This window comes from Aureobasidium namibiae (assembly GCF_000721765.1).
Source record: "Aureobasidium namibiae CBS 147.97 unplaced genomic scaffold scaffold_31, whole genome shotgun sequence".
In the NCBI taxonomy this organism is placed as follows: Eukaryota; Fungi; Ascomycota; class Dothideomycetes; order Dothideales; family Saccotheciaceae; genus Aureobasidium; species Aureobasidium namibiae.
The window spans coordinates 131029-148179 of NW_013581178.1; the positions used below are offsets into that span (position 1 = coordinate 131029).

The 17151-nt window shown below is 48.9% G+C and overlaps 8 protein-coding genes across 8 annotated transcripts; 3 read left to right on the plus strand and 5 right to left on the minus strand.

Annotated features, from left to right (window-relative positions):
• Window positions 1-401: 401 nt before the first annotated feature.
• M436DRAFT_58816 (uncharacterized protein) lies at window positions 402-1916 on the minus strand (the record flags this gene model as incomplete). The annotated part of the gene is made up of 1 exon (XM_013567016.1): window positions 402-1916. One exon carries the CDS (start codon window positions 1914-1916, stop codon window positions 402-404), a length of 1515 nt encoding a protein of 504 aa, XP_013422470.1.
• Window positions 1917-3270: 1354 nt separating this feature from the next.
• Window positions 3271-6544, minus strand: M436DRAFT_86559 (uncharacterized protein; the record flags this gene model as incomplete). The annotated part of the gene is made up of 5 exons (XM_013567050.1): window positions 3271-3686; window positions 3728-4134; window positions 4185-4275; window positions 4325-5213; window positions 5264-6544. 5 exons carry the CDS (start codon window positions 6542-6544, stop codon window positions 3271-3273), a joined length of 3084 nt encoding a protein of 1027 aa, XP_013422504.1.
• A 1092-nt stretch (window positions 6545-7636) lies between these two features.
• On the plus strand, window positions 7637-8095 carry M436DRAFT_58729 (Isochorismatase hydrolase; the record flags this gene model as incomplete). Its single annotated transcript, XM_013567002.1, has 1 exon — window positions 7637-8095. A coding segment is annotated over one exon (459 nt), but the record flags the coding sequence as incomplete, so codon positions are not given.
• Window positions 8096-9181, minus strand: M436DRAFT_58792 (uncharacterized protein; the record flags this gene model as incomplete). Its single annotated transcript, XM_013567009.1, has 2 exons — window positions 8096-8965; window positions 9041-9181. 2 exons carry the CDS (start codon window positions 9179-9181, stop codon window positions 8096-8098), a joined length of 1011 nt encoding a protein of 336 aa, XP_013422463.1.
• A 941-nt stretch (window positions 9182-10122) lies between these two features.
• M436DRAFT_58721 (alpha/beta-hydrolase) lies at window positions 10123-11275 on the minus strand (the record flags this gene model as incomplete). Its single annotated transcript, XM_013566999.1, has 2 exons — window positions 10123-10413; window positions 10859-11275. The coding sequence occupies 2 exons, from the start codon at window positions 11273-11275 to the stop codon at window positions 10123-10125; spliced, it is 708 nt and encodes a 235-aa protein (XP_013422453.1).
• Window positions 11276-12332: 1057 nt separating this feature from the next.
• Window positions 12333-13272, plus strand: M436DRAFT_86561 (uncharacterized protein; the record flags this gene model as incomplete). Its single annotated transcript, XM_013567051.1, has 2 exons — window positions 12333-12640; window positions 12693-13272. The coding sequence occupies 2 exons, from the start codon at window positions 12333-12335 to the stop codon at window positions 13270-13272; spliced, it is 888 nt and encodes a 295-aa protein (XP_013422505.1).
• A 272-nt stretch (window positions 13273-13544) lies between these two features.
• On the plus strand, window positions 13545-14928 carry M436DRAFT_86562 (MFS transporter, MCP family, solute carrier family 16, member 10, variant; the record flags this gene model as incomplete). Its single annotated transcript, XM_013567052.1, has 2 exons — window positions 13545-13992; window positions 14045-14928. The coding sequence occupies 2 exons, from the start codon at window positions 13545-13547 to the stop codon at window positions 14926-14928; spliced, it is 1332 nt and encodes a 443-aa protein (XP_013422506.1).
• Window positions 14929-14972: 44 nt separating this feature from the next.
• M436DRAFT_58743 (quinate utilization oxidoreductase QutH) lies at window positions 14973-16028 on the minus strand (the record flags this gene model as incomplete). The annotated part of the gene is made up of 1 exon (XM_013567004.1): window positions 14973-16028. One exon carries the CDS (start codon window positions 16026-16028, stop codon window positions 14973-14975), a length of 1056 nt encoding a protein of 351 aa, XP_013422458.1.
• Between the last annotated feature and the right edge of the window lie 1123 nt (window positions 16029-17151).

The window sequence follows — 17151 nt, forward strand, 5'->3', positions numbered from 1 at the left end:
CCGATCTGCCAAGCTGGATGCCGCCAATCACATGCCTGCAAAGTCAGGGACGGTTTTACGCGCTTACGTGCGACTCATTTCTGTGGTTATCTCTATCCGTAGCTAAGGCGCTGGGATATCAGTCTTTCTCATGCGCCTGGCGGTGGTCGTGCTCATGATCGCAGGAGTCGTCTTCTCTAAAGAGAGGCTCGTCTTTAGCGATAAAGCTCGAGTTGACGGATGCTCCATGAGGGGCTGCATGAGAATCTTGCATTTGCGTCAGAGTTTGGGAGGTGGATATGCAGATGTTGGGAGGTGGATATGTATATGTTGGGAGGATATATGTTGCATTAACTTGTCATATGGAGCTTTCGGCTCCAATGCCACGATACATATTAGAATATAGGATGCTCTCAAACAGGCTATCTAGAGACATTATCAAAGCAGATCGAGATAATGGTGATAGTTATCAATATCCCGATATAGACCGCTGTACCCATCAACATCCAGATCCAGTCATGGGTAACTTCGAAACCGATGCTAAGTGCATTGATGTAGAATGCAAGAATCGAGAACGTGAGGAGGCAAACATGTGTCAAGATGATTAGCGCAGCGAAGGTCCTAGAAGACAATATAGTCATGCGCTGACGTGTCAACCAGTCAGACTCTTCGGCCTGGCTTGCGTGCGAGACGACGACGACAGTTTGTGCCTCTGCTTTCTCGAGATTCCCTTGTCTGGGCTCGATTGTAGGCTCGATAGACAATTGATGATCGACTGGGTCTTCTGGAACTGATAATTCGAGATCATCGACCGGCAGACTCGGGTCAGGTGTTGCTTTTGTCCTATGACCACCACGGTATAGCTCCAGTACCGCTCCTATTGGCTGGAGTAACAGAATGATCGGAACGATCTGTCCAAAGGTCCATTCATCTTCTTCTGCGAAATGCTTCGCGTTCTGATGTCTAGGAATGACAATCTCTGTCGTAGCGTAGAGCAGACCAATGGCAGATAACCAAAGCGACGCCGCGAAAGACGCAGCGAATTCGAAGAGAACGAGAAGATCAATGTAAAGGACCAGATAGAGGCGATGTCTCCACGTCATCCCCTGCGCAACAGATGGGTCTCGCGCCTGAGCTTCTCTCAAAAGCAAACTCCCGAGGTATCCTTCGATCGGTTCCCGGATCCATTGCAAGAAGAGTGATCTAGTAGTCTTGGAGACAGACCCGATTTTCCAGACGTAGGAGACGATCAGCAGCACATATGAGAACGGCGCATCAGGACTGAAGCCATGGCCCCATTCACGGATGAAAAAGCAGCCAGCAGGTATAGCCCAGCCAGAAGTCTCCTCAGGATCCCCATCCTCCGTGTGCCACATGGCCCAGCGAATGGATGCCGTGGGAACAAGAGCGACAAGAAGAAGGATAAGTAGCACTAACATGCCGGCCAGACGCCACATGAAGACTGCTTTATGTTCTTCAAAGTATCTCCCAAGAACAATCAAAGCAGTCAAGTTCACTGAACTAGACATCCACCCAAGCATGATGACGATTTGAAAATGGTAGACGTCCATAACTCCAGAAAGACCGAGGAATCCAGCGACCAGAATGGCAATTCCAGTCATGATCTGCTGATCACTAAACAAAAGAATGCATTGCTGAATTGCCTCGCGCCAGGCAGGGGAGATTTTAGATCGAGTCGGTATACGATGCACCAGAAGGTCTACCGGACCAAGAACTTTGTTGTCGATTGCGCCCAGCAGATAAGCGGCTATAGCAAGTCCGGTGGTTATATAGGCACTAAGTACGAATGCGACGACTACGCCGATTCCAGAAATTTCCGAGTTAGCGCGAGGTTGAGCTCCATGAGTAATCCACCAGGCGCATTGCTCCTGGGTAAGAGAAGGTTGGTTGGCGTCTGAATTGAAGCTTTCCGACATGGTGGAAGGAGTATATGGTGGAACAAACCACTCCAAGAGCTGAGCGATGGCTATATATGTAGTGGGTGTACGTATCGAGTGAGACTTTGTTTTTCACTAGTCTACCGCTGTTCAGCTCGGAATCACCGATATCGTTTCAGCAGGCTTGCTACAGAGCCATGTTGTAACGGTGCACTCTAGATATCGAGCCAATGCTAGCCTCATCCGATGCACAACAAGGATATACGGGTATCCTGGATAGCTCAATATTCGATTGCAGTATGGCCTGAGAAGGTCAGAATATTGACAAAGTCGTTTATGTGACGCATACATATCTATCGCTCGCGGATGATACGAGCTTACGCGTGTTTCAAAGCAGTCACATCTCTACAGCAAGATTCAATAGTCTGCCGGCTGGTTCCTGCATGTGGTTCCGCAGCAACAACAACTGAGCTCAACGATGTCGAGCTCCACACGTAAGCCACCATTTGGCCTGTGGAATACTGTCTCAAGACGCCAGGTTGCTCCCGCAAATAGCTGAACCGCAAAACTCCGAGCATTGATCAAGGCCGCGGTCTGTTTATCACTCAATGTCTGCAGATCTGCAGATTTGCCATCTGGTTGTCAGGATTCAGCTCGCAGATGAGAACGTACGTTCGGTTTTCTGATCGAGTGCCGAGGATTACCACTGTCCTTCCAGCCGAGTGACTACTTTCGTTCGCTAGTTCTAGACTTAGAAGTAACGAGGCCTCGCGATCAATCTCAACTCTACACTGCACCGGTCGCCACGATCAAGCCCTCAAGCACGCTCGCCGACCACTCAAGGTTGATGCGACTAGCCAAGATCTCTATTTCCGTTTAGCTGTCGACCAAAGGTCAGTTCGGATCGTTCAATCAGCACAGATCATGAGCACATTTCTGTTCAGTTCGGTCTCTTGAGGATGACTCCAGGTGAGGCTCCGCGCGTTCTTGCAGATGCGCTCTGTGTAAAGTTTCAGTCAAGGCTTGGGAGATGCGATCATAGCTCCCATATCCACTCCAAGCCAGCTATTTCAGATCTCTAAACTAGGTGCAGAAATGCTGACCTAGATGCTAGAATCTGACTCGAATAGTGAGTTGAGGCGACTTCCTCTTTTGCGTGTCTGGTTCAACGGGGATTTGGTTCAATGGAAGTGAAAACGAACTGTATTTAAGGAGATGATTAAGATGAAAAGAAAATTATCAAAAACTTGTAAGAATCCAGAAATTACGCGGTAAACAGACAGATTATTACAGCAGGTAAGATAATGAGCGAAGAAAGAATGTACGAAAAGAGAAAGAGAAAAGAGAAATACAAAAGAGATATACGAAAGAGATGAGTCAACGAGGCTCTCGTTTAGACCACACCGTTACCGCCATTGGCGAGTGACAGAGGTGCGCAACTAGAGACAGGAGCTCCAGTAATCGTGTACTTGATATCGGGATTCTTCTGAAGCGAGTCAAGGCCAGACTGACCAGAGACTAGGAAGACTTTGCTGGCAGCACCGTTGTCGAAGTTGCAAAGAACCAGGTTATAGATCTCTTTCTCGAGCGAGAAAGCAAAGTATGTGCTGGAGGATGCACTAGCGCCTGGTAGCTGAGATAAGGTGATGATCTGGGCGGTCTTTGGTACAGCCGACACGGGAGCAAGTCTAATGCGACTTGCATTGTATGCTCCAATCTCCTCAGGGTAGAAGAGCAGAACACGGTCCTGATCATCGCCGAAGATGAGATTCTTTGCTGTGGCAAATAGACCAGCATCGCTAGTGGGTCCTTCCGAGTAAGAGATTGCGTAGAGATTGCGTAGAGATTACCATCTTGAGCTGGTGCAATCTGGAAGGTCTTCTGGGAATCGATGAGCGTGGTGAAGATGATGCCATCTTGGGCTTTGGCATCGGCCGCGAGTTCAAGGGCCTGACTAGCACTCTCCTGGTATTCCGTTCCATCCGCGTCTGTAGAGTCGTCGGTGACTGTGCCAGTCGTCTCGTCGGAGGTGTCCGTGTTGTGGAAGTCATTTTGAGGCTCATCGTCGATCACATCACCGTTGTCATTGGTTGTGGAGGTGGTGTTGTCGCGGCGAACAAAGGCGTAGCGTCGACTTGTAGACCCAGGTTGATCAAGATTGGGAGTCACAGTCTTGCCAGTCGCGTTTGCATACAGTCCCTTGATAGCAGGCGCTGACAACGAAAGATCGTTCTTGGCTATATCGTTGGAAGTAAAGCTACATAGTGTCAGTCTCGTATAGTCATCGATGGTCAATGTGTGACTCACTGTTGGCAACCCTGCAAGAGAGGAGGCGACTCATAGTGATTCAGATCGAAAGTCTGCAAGCCGAGGAAGTCAAACTTAAGATCATTTTGGACTGGTGCAAAGGTTAGTGGTATACATGTGACTCTAGACGACGAGCTTACCATTCGCAAAATACTCGATACCGTTGTTGCAGGTTTCGCTTGCAGGGTCGACATTGCTAGTGCTTGCGGCGACAGTAAGCTTTCCGTAAAGACTTGGTCGTTCGATCAAGGATATTGCGCGTTTCAGACTCAAGGCTGGGATTTCGAAGCCGCAGTTGAACTCAATCGGCAAAGCGAGTTGCACAGAAGCTGCGATCTTGCCGGTAGCCTCGAATCGCTTGTTAAAGATAGGTTCGATCCCTGTAACGCCAGAACCACCAGCACTGTTCTGATCGAACAAATCGAGCTTAGCTTCGAAATCGGGTATCGTCATGGTCACACCGACAATAGCTTGTCCCGTAGCGGAAACGTCGACGGTACTCACAGCGTCCACAGTCAAGAAGACGCCAACAGAGAAAATACTGTCGACAGAGACACCAACCTCCGGAAGAGCTTGTTCCACGAGCCGTCTGGTATTGGTGTTCGAATATTGAGCGTTTGCGACCAGGCCAATATTGACGCCAGCCTCGAGATTGGCGTTGATATTAGCGTTCAGCGAATGGAGACCATCGACGATGTTGAATTTCACCTGACCTGCAAGAGCAACATGTCCTTTGATGCCACAATCCACGCAGTAGATAGTCACATCGGCACTGCCCGCTCCGGACTGGGTCGATGCACTCGTTGCGTAAACTTGTGCGGCCTTGCCCCAAGGTGAGTCTGCATTGGCGTCAGGGCCGAAGTTGAAGTCCGTCGATGCACTGATAGATGGGTCAAGCTCTGTCAAATCTTTGGCGAGCTGCGCGGCTTTCGCAGCAGCTTCATTGGCCAGGTCCTTGGCGGCTTGAATCGCTTGAGCCCCAGCATCGACGGCAGTGTCAAACACAGATGAAGCTCCGTCGGAAATATCCTAAGTCCAGTTAGTATAGAGCCCTGCATTGAGATCAAAATGTAACGTACATCCCACAATGATCGTTTTCCTAGCAAACTCGTACGCCTCGATAGGGTGCGACTGTCTTGGAGGTCTGCGAGCTGAGTGGCATTCAATACATCACCGGGTAGGAATTCTTCGAAGCTAGCAGCATCTGAAGACTCCGAGTCAAATTGAAGGAAGCCAATGGCAGTATCAAGTTCCATGTCGAAGTCGGCGTCACCACAGTTTGCTGCAGGCAAGCCGTCGATGATGGATGAAGGCGCGTTTCCACAAACAGCACCACTAGTTGATCCGCGGGAAGAACTAGAAGGACTGGGACGGCCGGAAGAGGATGTTTGTGCTCCAGCGATGGAGGACGTGGTGCTGCTGGATGATGCAGTGGAATTACCCTTGGGAGGATAGTATGTACCCCATTGGAAGTCGACGTTGCTAAGAGCATTCTCGATCGCCACTTCGGTCTCAACTTCGGCGATGATCGAAAGAGAATTGGGTGAAAATTCGAGTGACTTGATTAACCAAAACGTTCTTTGCTGATTAGAAGCTCCGTGACAACCATCTGTATAAGTCACAAGAACAAAGCCGGACGATGCAGCTGCCCAGCTGCTTGACGCGAAGTTGTAAGCATCAGTTGATGTGAAGGTGACCAGAATTCCATCAGAAGAACAGGAGGTGTTGGCGACATAGGAAGAATGGTCAAGAACGACGGCATCGTACTGAAAGGTAGACGAGAGTGCACCGAAGAGATGCTGGACCGTTGGATCAGACACGCCACCAGAGGAGTAGTAGAGGTTGGAACCGTTGGCTGGAGCGAGATTCTGCAAGTCGTTGGTGGGATAATCCCAATGGACAGCCGGGAGAAGAGTCGAAGCTGCATATGCGACGGGTACGCTAGATGATGCTGCGGTCGCGAAAGGAGCTTGACCTGCGATCATAGCGCTACTGGTGGCTGGCGAACCACTCACAGAGCCCAGAGCACATTGAGGCGCGGTATCGGTGACAGTACTCGTATACTGATCAGCAAAGGAAGTCGTGGAGGCCACGGCGAGCTGAACAGTGGTCGTCATAAGACTGGAGAGCTGCGAACCAGCAAGTGGGGCGGCCGCATTCTCTGCGATTGGTCCGCTCTCAGGCAGCACAGTGATGTTTATGATCTCATCACTGTCCACTATGTTTGCTGTGATGACATCTGTTACAGAAACATTGGTGATGGGCCCGAGAGTTGTGCCATTGATGTTCAGAGGTTTGGCTGAGACGCGCGCAATCAGTCCGAGACTCAAACCCCCAAGGATCGGATAATGTCCGAACATGTCGGCTAGAACGAGGAGATAAGTACTTCTGAGTTGAAGTGTTGTCGAGGTGTCGAAGTCGCTTTGTTGCTCTGATCTTGGGTGGGTTGCTCAATCATCTTTATAGCTGTTCTGACTGCCCCGTAGTTGCACTGGAGGATGGATTACAGGCGCCTCTTGAATCTCGAGATTGCTCTGTCAACAAGAATACGAGGTCGCCGGTGGGCTGTCATCGCGAAGCCTCCCTGGAGACTCATTTCGTTCGACGTTAGAACGACTAGAAGATTGCTTCGCCATGAGGCCGACGGCTTAGCTCTGAACAGAATATTGACGGTGAGCGCTGAAGGGAGAGCAGTCTACGAGAGATCCATACTGCGAAATCAGACATACCGGCAGCGAAGCAGACCTGAAGTGAGGCAAACGGTCGTTGTCCAATGTGTCGCAACGGTAATCTAGTGCACCCCCGCTTCTGTACAAGCCTGCTAAGCTAGTTGAAGCAAGGACAAGCTTCTGCCGATAATAACGCTCGAAGCTTACCTGTGACCTGTCTAAGCGAAATCGACGGCGCCCCGGCATTCGCAAGAACGATTCGCGGTGAGAAACTCGTTACTCTTAGTGGTACTGTATCTTAGAAGATATTCCAGAAGTCTTTTCTGCAATTCTGGCAAGCAGAACAGTTTTTCAATCCCGTTGTCGTACTTCGCGTTCGCGAAGGGTGTCAATGGCTCAGCTTGGTTGTTGCAAACTGCTCGGGGTGGCTGAATACCGGTAGCTGAGTAGGATCCTCCGAACAGCATGTCGACATGTAACGGTCGCTCAGCTCCTCGCTACGAAATGGATTTCGCTCGGTTGCAGCCATTGGGTGTTTCTCACGAGCAACCTCCGAATGCGCAGAAACAGGAAGCGCAGATGGGCTGGTCCATGACAGCCGGTGGAAGGCTTTAGTCTGTGCGTAGCCTACCGTAATATTCCTTGGATCTTTTCGAGTCATGACGACCCGAAACTTTTCGAGACCAAGAATCAGAAATTCAGAACCGGGGTCCAGTGTATTGTAGTCATCCTTGTCATCTTTCTGGAATCGCACAAGCCCTCCACTCCAGTGAAGGAAGCTGCGTTCTTGTGATCCACGCCTTGATCAACACAACCAAGTCGCCCTTCCCTACATGCAAGGAAGCAACGCGATACAATACTATTATGTCCGCCATGGAGTCAACGGACACCACGGTCGAGCCTGCAGAATTACTCGGAGATGGCAAGGAAGGCAACCTCACCTACACGCGACAAGCTGGACATATCTCTGCGCTCAAATCACCTGGCTTGATGGAACTCCTGGCCGAGAAAGGGATCAAGTCGCTGGTACTTGCTGGACTGAGTACCTCGGGATGCGTGTTGAGGACAGCATTGCAGGCTACAGACGAGGAGTTCGTTGTTACTGTCATTAGAGATGGGTGTGCCGACGCTAAAGAAGGGCTGCATGACATGTTGATGGAGAATATTTTGAATGGCAGGGGATATGTAGTCACCGCACACTGCTTCCAGGAACTCTTTGAGGAGACCAGAAGCCTGCAATAATCATACGGCTTCTCTATCCTCCGACGACACCTCCATCGTCCTCGTAATGACACTTTTGCCTTGTGTGGAACCATTGCATGTCTTGCTTGAAGAAGTACCAAGTGTATTGCTCGACTGCAGCGAAATGTCCTTCGTCGCAGCGCTCTCGGCACCAGTGTCGTACGTCTTCAATTCAGGCTCCTTATACATTCTCTTCTTGTTCGTTCCACTTTTCTGCAAAAACAGTGGTGCGAGGACTGGGATGGATGCAGCGATAATGACCACATTGATCTCGACACCCATGACAATGACCAACCTGCCAACTGTCTCGAGGGAGGGCTTGTAAGTGTACAGAGCATACACACACCAGATCTTGATCACACTGGCAATAGTAGCGAAGAATGACAATCCCAAAGTCGCTGCAAGGCCGAGGCGAGCACGAGCAGTCATGACCTTGATACTCCAGACCACGACTGCCGGTAGAATGGTCAAGAAGAGATCTGTAGCGGCGTTGAAGACTACGGCCACCAGGGCCAAAATCTTGATGATGTCATGGCGCACGCATGAAGGTGAGGGCTGCGCTATTCCATGCTGCCACAACTCTTGGAAGCTGCCGCATTGCGTGAAGACGAAAATGCTGACGGGTACGTTCACAGCGAGTTGCAGTGCGATGAAGGCGTATATGAGGCGTTTTCTGGTGACAGAAGTCGTGCTGAGGACGCGCAGCATATACAGGCAAAACGAGATACGACTGAACATGGGTGCCATAAAGCCCACAGCATGGCAGAGGTAGAGATATTCTGCGAATTCTGGCGAATAGAAAGCGGTATGTTGTTTCAGACCAAGATCGTAGAGAAGAATGGTGGATGTGCCGTAGACAACGGCGAGAGCCTGTGATTGTGCCAATCAGCGACCGAGCGTGGCGACTTCGTTGAGAGCAGTCAGAAAAGGGTATCCCTTGCATACCAACGAGATTATCATCAGGGAGTCTTCCCAAGCCAGACCTCGGAATCGTAGAAATTTCATGACGCTCCTGGCGACAACGATGATGCCAGAAATGGCGGTCAGCACCCACACAAAGCCAACAATTGCTGAGTCTGGCACCATCATGATAGACTTGTCGTGTTTCAAAAAGTCGAGAGATTAGTATGTTGCAAGGCGACGATTTTGCCATGACATGCTCGCGCGAACAGGGGTGGGGGAACCGCATACTTATCTTCAGTTCACGTACGTACCGGTGAGACAGTTGAGAAACTAGCTCCGATCCTTATCATTGAGCGTTGCTATGCAAGCCCATTTGCTTGCTTCGCCGTTGAATAAAGGAATGTTACGATCCAGGAGGTCGGGCGTGGGGTGAGCAGACGTTGGAAGTCAGACGATTAACAAACGGTTTTATAGATCATTGTGACAGTTCAAGTAGTCGCATGGACTCCTCGATCTTCAGCGCGGCTGTCACAAACGCCGATTTCATCTCTGGAGTATCAGGGCAATGCAATACGAAGTCTGCAAGTATCCTTGGCGTGTATAATCATGGCTTGAGAAAATCGCCACAAGGGGGCGAGCTACGGATCGAAGATACCATGGCGCCTCAGCAATGGAACGGATCAAATAGCTGAAACCAAGACGAAGTTTCCTGAGCTTCTTCAAACGGCTAGATCTATCAGTCGGATCCTGCAAAAATAGCTTTCGCGCGATGATGGATCAAACACTGATAGACAGACCTGAGTAGGTCCAAGATTCCGTTTGACACAACAATCGCAACGAGTCTCGACATCCAAGCATGAGCTCTTGTTCATCAAAACCATCGCGGGTGCAGCGGCCGCAAGTGCCGCGAGAAGAGGGAGGAAAGTCATTGTGGAAGGTGTTGCTATTGTTCGTAGGGTGAGCTTGCTGAGGTGCATGCGTACCTTCAGTATGTCGAGAACGAGATTAGCAACCAGCTTTCGGAAGTCTAAGCAACACCTCCACCATCCTACAATGAAGCTTCGGGAGTCTGAGTGAAACCTTAATGCCCCCCAGGATAGCCCCTGGAAAGTCTGAGTAACACCTTATGCGTAACGACAAATCCACTCGACAGCCGGTTTGAACACTGTCAGGTGATAAGTGTCGCCTGGTTTGGTGGACATCTCGAAGGCATGATCCGCTCCTTGTACGATGTGCTCTGCGTGAGGCACACCTTGTTCATCCAAGGCAGCCGCAAATTCAGTGACGTGTGAGCACTCGAAGACGCTATCTTCAGATCCCATGATCTGATATACTGGCGGGTATCGTATGCTTTGACATAAGAATAAGGGAGCTGGAAGAAGATGGATGTCAAAAATTCGACCTGAACCGAGAATCTCTGATGCGCGCGAAGCTGCGGAACTTACAAATCTGATCAATTTCTTCTTTGGATACCTCTGACTGCATTGGGAGTGCTAGATCAGTAGAATTTGGGGGTCTTACGAGACCTCGGACCAATAAAGCTGCCACAATCTCGGCGCGGAAGATGTAGAATCCTAGCTTCGTGCGGTCATTGAGCCATTCCTGAGGTGTTTTCGATCGTGGCATTGAACTTGGTGGATGCTCATAGTTCGTCACGGCTTTCAGTGACTCAGATGTTGGAATGGCTATTTCCAGTCCAGCCAAAGGACCCATGGCTCGATATGGAAGTTGATGCATGTTTGTGGGCCCGGAGATGGTCAGAATGGCTGCTGGGCAAGTCTTCCACAGTTTTGGCTGCTATGCATTAGAACATATCCAAGCGGCTGAATATGATGAGAAGCTCTTTCTGGTACTTACTACAAGAAGAGCAACATGAGCACCTGCTGAAGCTCCTGCAACGATTATGTCTCCACATCTCACCCCTCTCTGACGATTGGCGAGTACTTCGGGCAAATCCTGTCTAATCCACTGCTCCAGATCACGGATATCCTCGAGTTGTTCCTGGAAGCTTGACTCAGGGACAAGTCGATAGTCTGCCGTGATAACTGCATAGCCTCGTGATAGAAATTCGTCGAAGAGCGGACGACAGTAACTCTCTCGATTGCCTGCTATCCAGGCCCCGCCATGGATGAAGAGAAAGACACGGACTTCAGTGCTTATAGACTCCAGATTGTCTGGCAGGAAAACATCGAGACTTATGGTCGTATTGCCAACTTTTTTGTAGACAAAACTGCCAAAAGGTTGCTGGGGCTCCAGCGGCTTAAATTCTTTGTCCATATTACTGGTTTTCTGGAAACAGTCGTCAAGGTTAGAGTATGTTGAAGACGCTAAACAAGGTGCCTGTTATGAGATTGCAGCAATATATGTCCTAAGAGAAGCGTGCGCTGTGGTGGAGGGTGCATGGTCTGTGTACGTCGGGTGTCCACTCGGGCTGAATCGGCAGCCTCGCCGTTCGGCTCGGTCAGCCTTGGACTCCGACGAGCCCCATATGCGCCGAGCAAATCAATCTTTTAAACATTCTTACAGTTTACTGTCGCCATACCATGGGGCCCCAGTTTCAACTAGCGCAAAGATTGTGTCGCGAAATCGAGATGCCGAATCCCAGGATCCTTGACGGAGATCAATGAGATCTCAGAAGTATGATTAGCTCTTGTTTAGTCACGTCACAATGTTGAGACGATAGCAACGAGAACGCAACGCAGGAGCTTCGGAGGATTTAGTAGATGTCCCGCACGTGAATTTCGTGATCTTGGCGGACTCGCGATCAATAGCGTCTGGGTTCATCGCTTGAGCATGTGAACCAATTGGACTACTGATTTCCAATATGATGTGATCCTGCGATTCGTGTGACCGGCAAGAAACAGCGAAAGTCTGAATTTCGGCATGATCAGGGGAAAGTAATCTTCCGCGACTTTTGCAACTGCCGGATTCGCCTTTGTCACCAGTTCTCAACGATCGGCACGAATCAAGGCGCGACTTCCGAGCGCTACATGACTCGTTTCCATTTTGACACCCCTAAGTCGGCAATGACAATTCAACATGTATGCAACTCAACATAGCATAGGTAGGGATGACATCGTGCCTTCGTGAAAAGTGTATGGTCGATCTTCATAAGAAGCGCTGCACATTTTTACAACAGAAGAGACATTGCTTCTCGTCGTCGCTTCCATACGGGCGTAGAGGCGTGCTGAATCCTTCGGGCGGAGAAGCAGGCAGCAGCGACCCACCGATCGCGCTCTGGCTTGCTCGCGACTTTCCACCCACGACAACAAGCAACATAAACGTAGCTCGTGTATTGGTCGCTCTAGACTCAGCACAAGTCACATTCGCACAAATGACCTACCATCGCATCCATGACTGGCTCACTGGCCAGATCAAGCGACAGAAGCTTTCGCCAATGCGCTTCTCCGGACGACACAACGAAATGGATGCTAAGACGCTCACCACTCGAGAGGTTCTTGACTTTAATTTCATGGCTGGATGCTCGGGCTTCGTCGAGCTGAGAATGTTCGAGATAACGACCACGAATGCTGCAGACGAAGTCATCATGGTGACCGGAGGAGCTGACGACACCATCAATGAGCAAGGACTTGTGCGACAAGCGAGTGAGAGATTGCACAGTATTGCCAATCTTGACAACAGGTCTTTATCTTCGCCTCTCAAAAACGCTGCACATAACCCTGACAGAACACAGCATCTCGTTTGACAACGTCTTCACCAATCTTGAGGGCATGGACGCCCGCTACCAACAATGGGCTAGGCTTGCAAGATATGGTGGCAGGTTAAAACTGGAAAGCGACCGTATCTCCGACGTCTTGCGATCCGAATATTGGACGTCTGACAAGCCTAGTATCAGCATTCAGGCTGTGTGGAGATACAAGTGGAACAAACCACAAGCTCGAAGCCCAACTCCTCGTACCCTACCGCCAATCCAAAATGTGCAGCGAGGTCCAAAACCTATGACTTGGAGCTTGCGTGTCCAACATGCTATTGTAGATGGCGAACAAGGTGCGATCACCTTAGAGGACGACATCAGTCAAAGGCCACCCTTCATGAAAGCCATGGCGAGATACGCTTTGCATGAAACTTTGTCACTTCAAGGCGATGCGAGACAAGGCCAGTTCGGGACGAGCAGAATACACGAATGGGGACTGGACGAGCCAAATCTTAACCCTCCGTACATTGGAACAAGACATTCTGGCGAAGCTGTGCAGATGCAGCTGCCGCCTCCTTATAGCGAGGAGATGTCGACACCTTCCAGCAAGCGCTCCTAGTATTTTACTATTCTTCCCCTTTACCACTCGTGAACGCTCACGCGAAAAGCATATGAAGGTCTCAGCAGACGAATCCTGCGCATGAACGGTACTCTACTTGCATACAACGATATACGCGATACGCGATACGCAACACGAGTCTCCAGCTCGGTCGGTCCACCGTCTGAACAATGCTGTCAGATCTACAACGCGCCCTTCCAACGACAAGAGCCATCCATCAAAACCGAATATTCTCACGCATGCAAATGACACACTCTACACCGATATCTACCATGACGACTGCTGCGACTTCTCACGAATTGCAGGATCTGAACAACGCGCTCTCCCGCTCGGAGATTGGCGTTCACGATGAGCACAATTCGCCAGACCAAACGCTTCCTCCAGTCGACGGCGGTATCCAAGCCTGGCGCGTCCTGTTGGCCGCATTCATGTTCGAAGCCATCCTTTGGGGATTTCCTCTTTCCTTTGGCATCTTCCAAGAGTATTACTCCAGCTTGCCAGAATTCGAAGGCAGTCCGTATATCACCTACATTGGAAGTATAGCTACTGGTATCGTCTACATGGGCGCACCGTTGATGGCACCTCTGGTGAAGAGGTTCCCGATGTATCAGAGACACATGGTCGTTGCTGGTTGGATCATCTGTCTCGCAGGTATGGTAGCAGGCAGTTTTGCAGACACCATAGGAGCTTTAATTGTTACGCAGGGTGTAATGTACGGTGGTAAGTCTGACTCGCCGACACCCAAGAAACCAGAGGCTTAATTGTTGCACAGTTGGTTACCTTGTCATCTTCTACCCTGTCGTTAGCATGGTGAACCAATGGTGGGTCGCTCGTAGAGGCCTAGCATGGGGCATCCTACTCGGCTCATCCGGTGCTTCTGGGGTGGCATATCCATTCATCATCGAAGCTCTGCTACAAAAGTACGGATACAAGACGACGCTACGAGCCATGGCGATTGCGACGATCGTCATGACCGGTCCTCTACTTCCATCAATGAAGGGACGACTGCCCGCTTCCCACCGCAGCAGTCTTGCAAAGACGGACTGGAGCTTCATCAGGAAACCTATCTTCTGGTTGTATATCTTCTCTACGATGTCACAGAGCTTGGGCTTTTATCTACCAAGCTTGTATCTGCCTTCTTACGTTGCGACGGCCGGTATGCAATCCAAGTTCGGCGCCACGCTGATCGCGCTCATGAATGTGTCCTCGGTCTTAGGACAATTCACGTATGGCCACCTTTCTGACGCACGCTTTTCGCTTAACAACCTCTTGCTATCAACCATGCTGGTGTTGACTATCGTTGCTCTAGCACTCTGGGGTTTGGCCACGTCGTTGGCTACACTGGTTGTCTTTGCATTGATCTATGGTTTCTTTGCATATGCCTTTCTCGCTATGAGAGTGAGAATGGGTACGGCTGTAGCTTCTGAGCAGACTGATACCATGACCATGTTCTGTCTTTTCTCTTTCGCGCAGGGCATTGGTAATGTCCTGGCTGGTCCCATTAGTGGAGCACTCTTGAGCCCGGACATTGACATGCACGGGTATGGACTGGGAAAGTACAAGGCTTTGGTTATATTCACCGGCTGCGCCATGTTTGCGAACGCCGGATTTTCTGCTCTAGCTTATCTGGTGCCGATGAAGCGTAACACTAGGTGATAAGAGTCTGATGTTTTCAAGAGAGACAGCTTAAAAGGTCGTCCCTAACAAGGAATGTCAATTGCTGTTCCCTGTTTCATGGCTTTCTTGACTGCCTCAACCACAATCAAGGCTCTCACGGCATCTTCTCCCGAGCACATTGGTTCCTCTTCACCTCTGACGACGTTGACAAACTGCTCAACCTGCAACTCAAATGGAATTTTGCTCCCCTCGACACTCAAAGATTCTTCCTTCAGCTCTTGTGTCCAACTCTTGTCTCTGCCATCATAACTCCACCTCTTCATATCCGGCACACTTAGACTCGCCTCCGTTCCAAAGATCCTATAGAAATCCATGCCGGTCGCAGGAATCGTGGGGTTCTCGCCAGTGCCAGACTCAAAGTTATGAGGCGAGGGCACAGCATCTGAGACGATGAATGTTCCCACACAGCCGCTCTGAAACTTCAACAGTATGGCTGCACCTTCCTCTGCATGGAACCCTCGTTGCTTGATCGTTTCCTCAGCCGACACTCGGACGATCGGCCCAAGCAGGAATTGCAAAACATCCACATCGTGCACCAGGTTTATGAGGATGGCGCCACCGTTCGCACCGTCTTTCCTCCATTCGCCTACTCCTTCAAAGTAAGGTGGTGGCTTGTAGAGTGTCCAGAGTCCTGATACTGCGATCACACGACCTAGAGAAGGCATCGCGGCTTTGGTGGCTCGAAAGTACCTGTTGAACCTTCTGTGGTGGCCTACTGCAAATTTTGCTGAACTCTGCTTGACGTGATTCAGAAGTCCTGCTGCAGCGGCCAAGTCAGTGGCGATTGGTTTCTCACAGAGAACAGAGACATTAGCGTCGAGAAGAGTCTTTGAGATGGACACGTGTGTGTGGTTCGGCGTGCAAATTATCGCTGCTTGCGGCTTGAGAGGGGATGCCAACATCTCTGCAACAGAGTCAAAGAGTGGAACATTGAGTTCTGCTGCCACTGCTGAAGCTGCAGGATTTGGGTCTACGATGCAAGCAAGTCTTGCTTTTGGTGTCTTGATGATCGCAGCGGCGTGACGAGGACCGATGAGACCTGTGCCGATGACGGCGAAAGTGACTGGTTGGTTGTTCATCATTAGGAGCAGTTTCTGTTTGAGGCGGAAGATTGGACAAGCGAAAGTCCTGTTAACAGCTATATCTTTATGAAAGACACTTGTCAGAGTTCAGTATCTCATGACGGTTTCTGTACCGGCAGGGAAGGATTTTGATGTTGGGTATAGAACCCCCGCAAATGGCACATCTGCGGCTATGACCTTAGCCGGGATCTGCCAAGACGAGTTGTGCGTGATGGAACAATCATCTGGATTTCGACTGTACCCTTACAAATTGCTAGAACAGGTTATAACAAGATATACTAAAACAACATTCTTTACTATATAACTAATGTTAGTATAGATCTATTTATACGATTACTAACAACTAGTGCTCTCCTATAATTTTATATGCTCTTTAATATTAAGTAAAGATAAACCTACCTTAAACCTACTAATAATAGCTAGCTCCTATAGATATAGCTAAGTTATATAGCTATAACCTTAATAAGCTAAATAATAACTTATTTACTAATAAAGCTTACTTAATCTATATAGAAAAAGTATAATCTAAGCGTAGTAGTTTAGACTATCTTAAAGAGTAACTAACTCCTAATTATAATTATTACCTCTATAGTACTTATACTACTAGGTAAGTAATTAGATTTACTATATATATATATTACCTACCTTACTAACTATATCTACTAATAGCGCCTAAGATACTTATAAAGATTAAGACCCTAGTAATATTATTTTAGACTATATTAAAAAGGCTTTTATTAAGGATAATAGCTATAGTGTTAATAATAGTCTAGTATAATATTCCTTCTAGCTCTAGAATTTTAATTATATAGATTATAGAATTAACATCTATAGGGTAGATACTTCTAACTATATAAGACCTACTTTATTATACTTAGCTACTAGTACTTAAAGTAATACTAATAGTATTATAACTATTCCTATTAGTAGCGTAACTTATACCTAGACTATATAGAATATAACGATTACTATTACTACTACTTTAGTAGAGATAGTAGCTACTAGGAGTACTAGCACTACTAGAAAGACTAGTAGTATCGTTACTATAAAGGCTAATAGTAGTATAAATAGTAGTATAACTTAAAAGGGTACTAGTAGCGTTACTAGTAGTATTACTAGG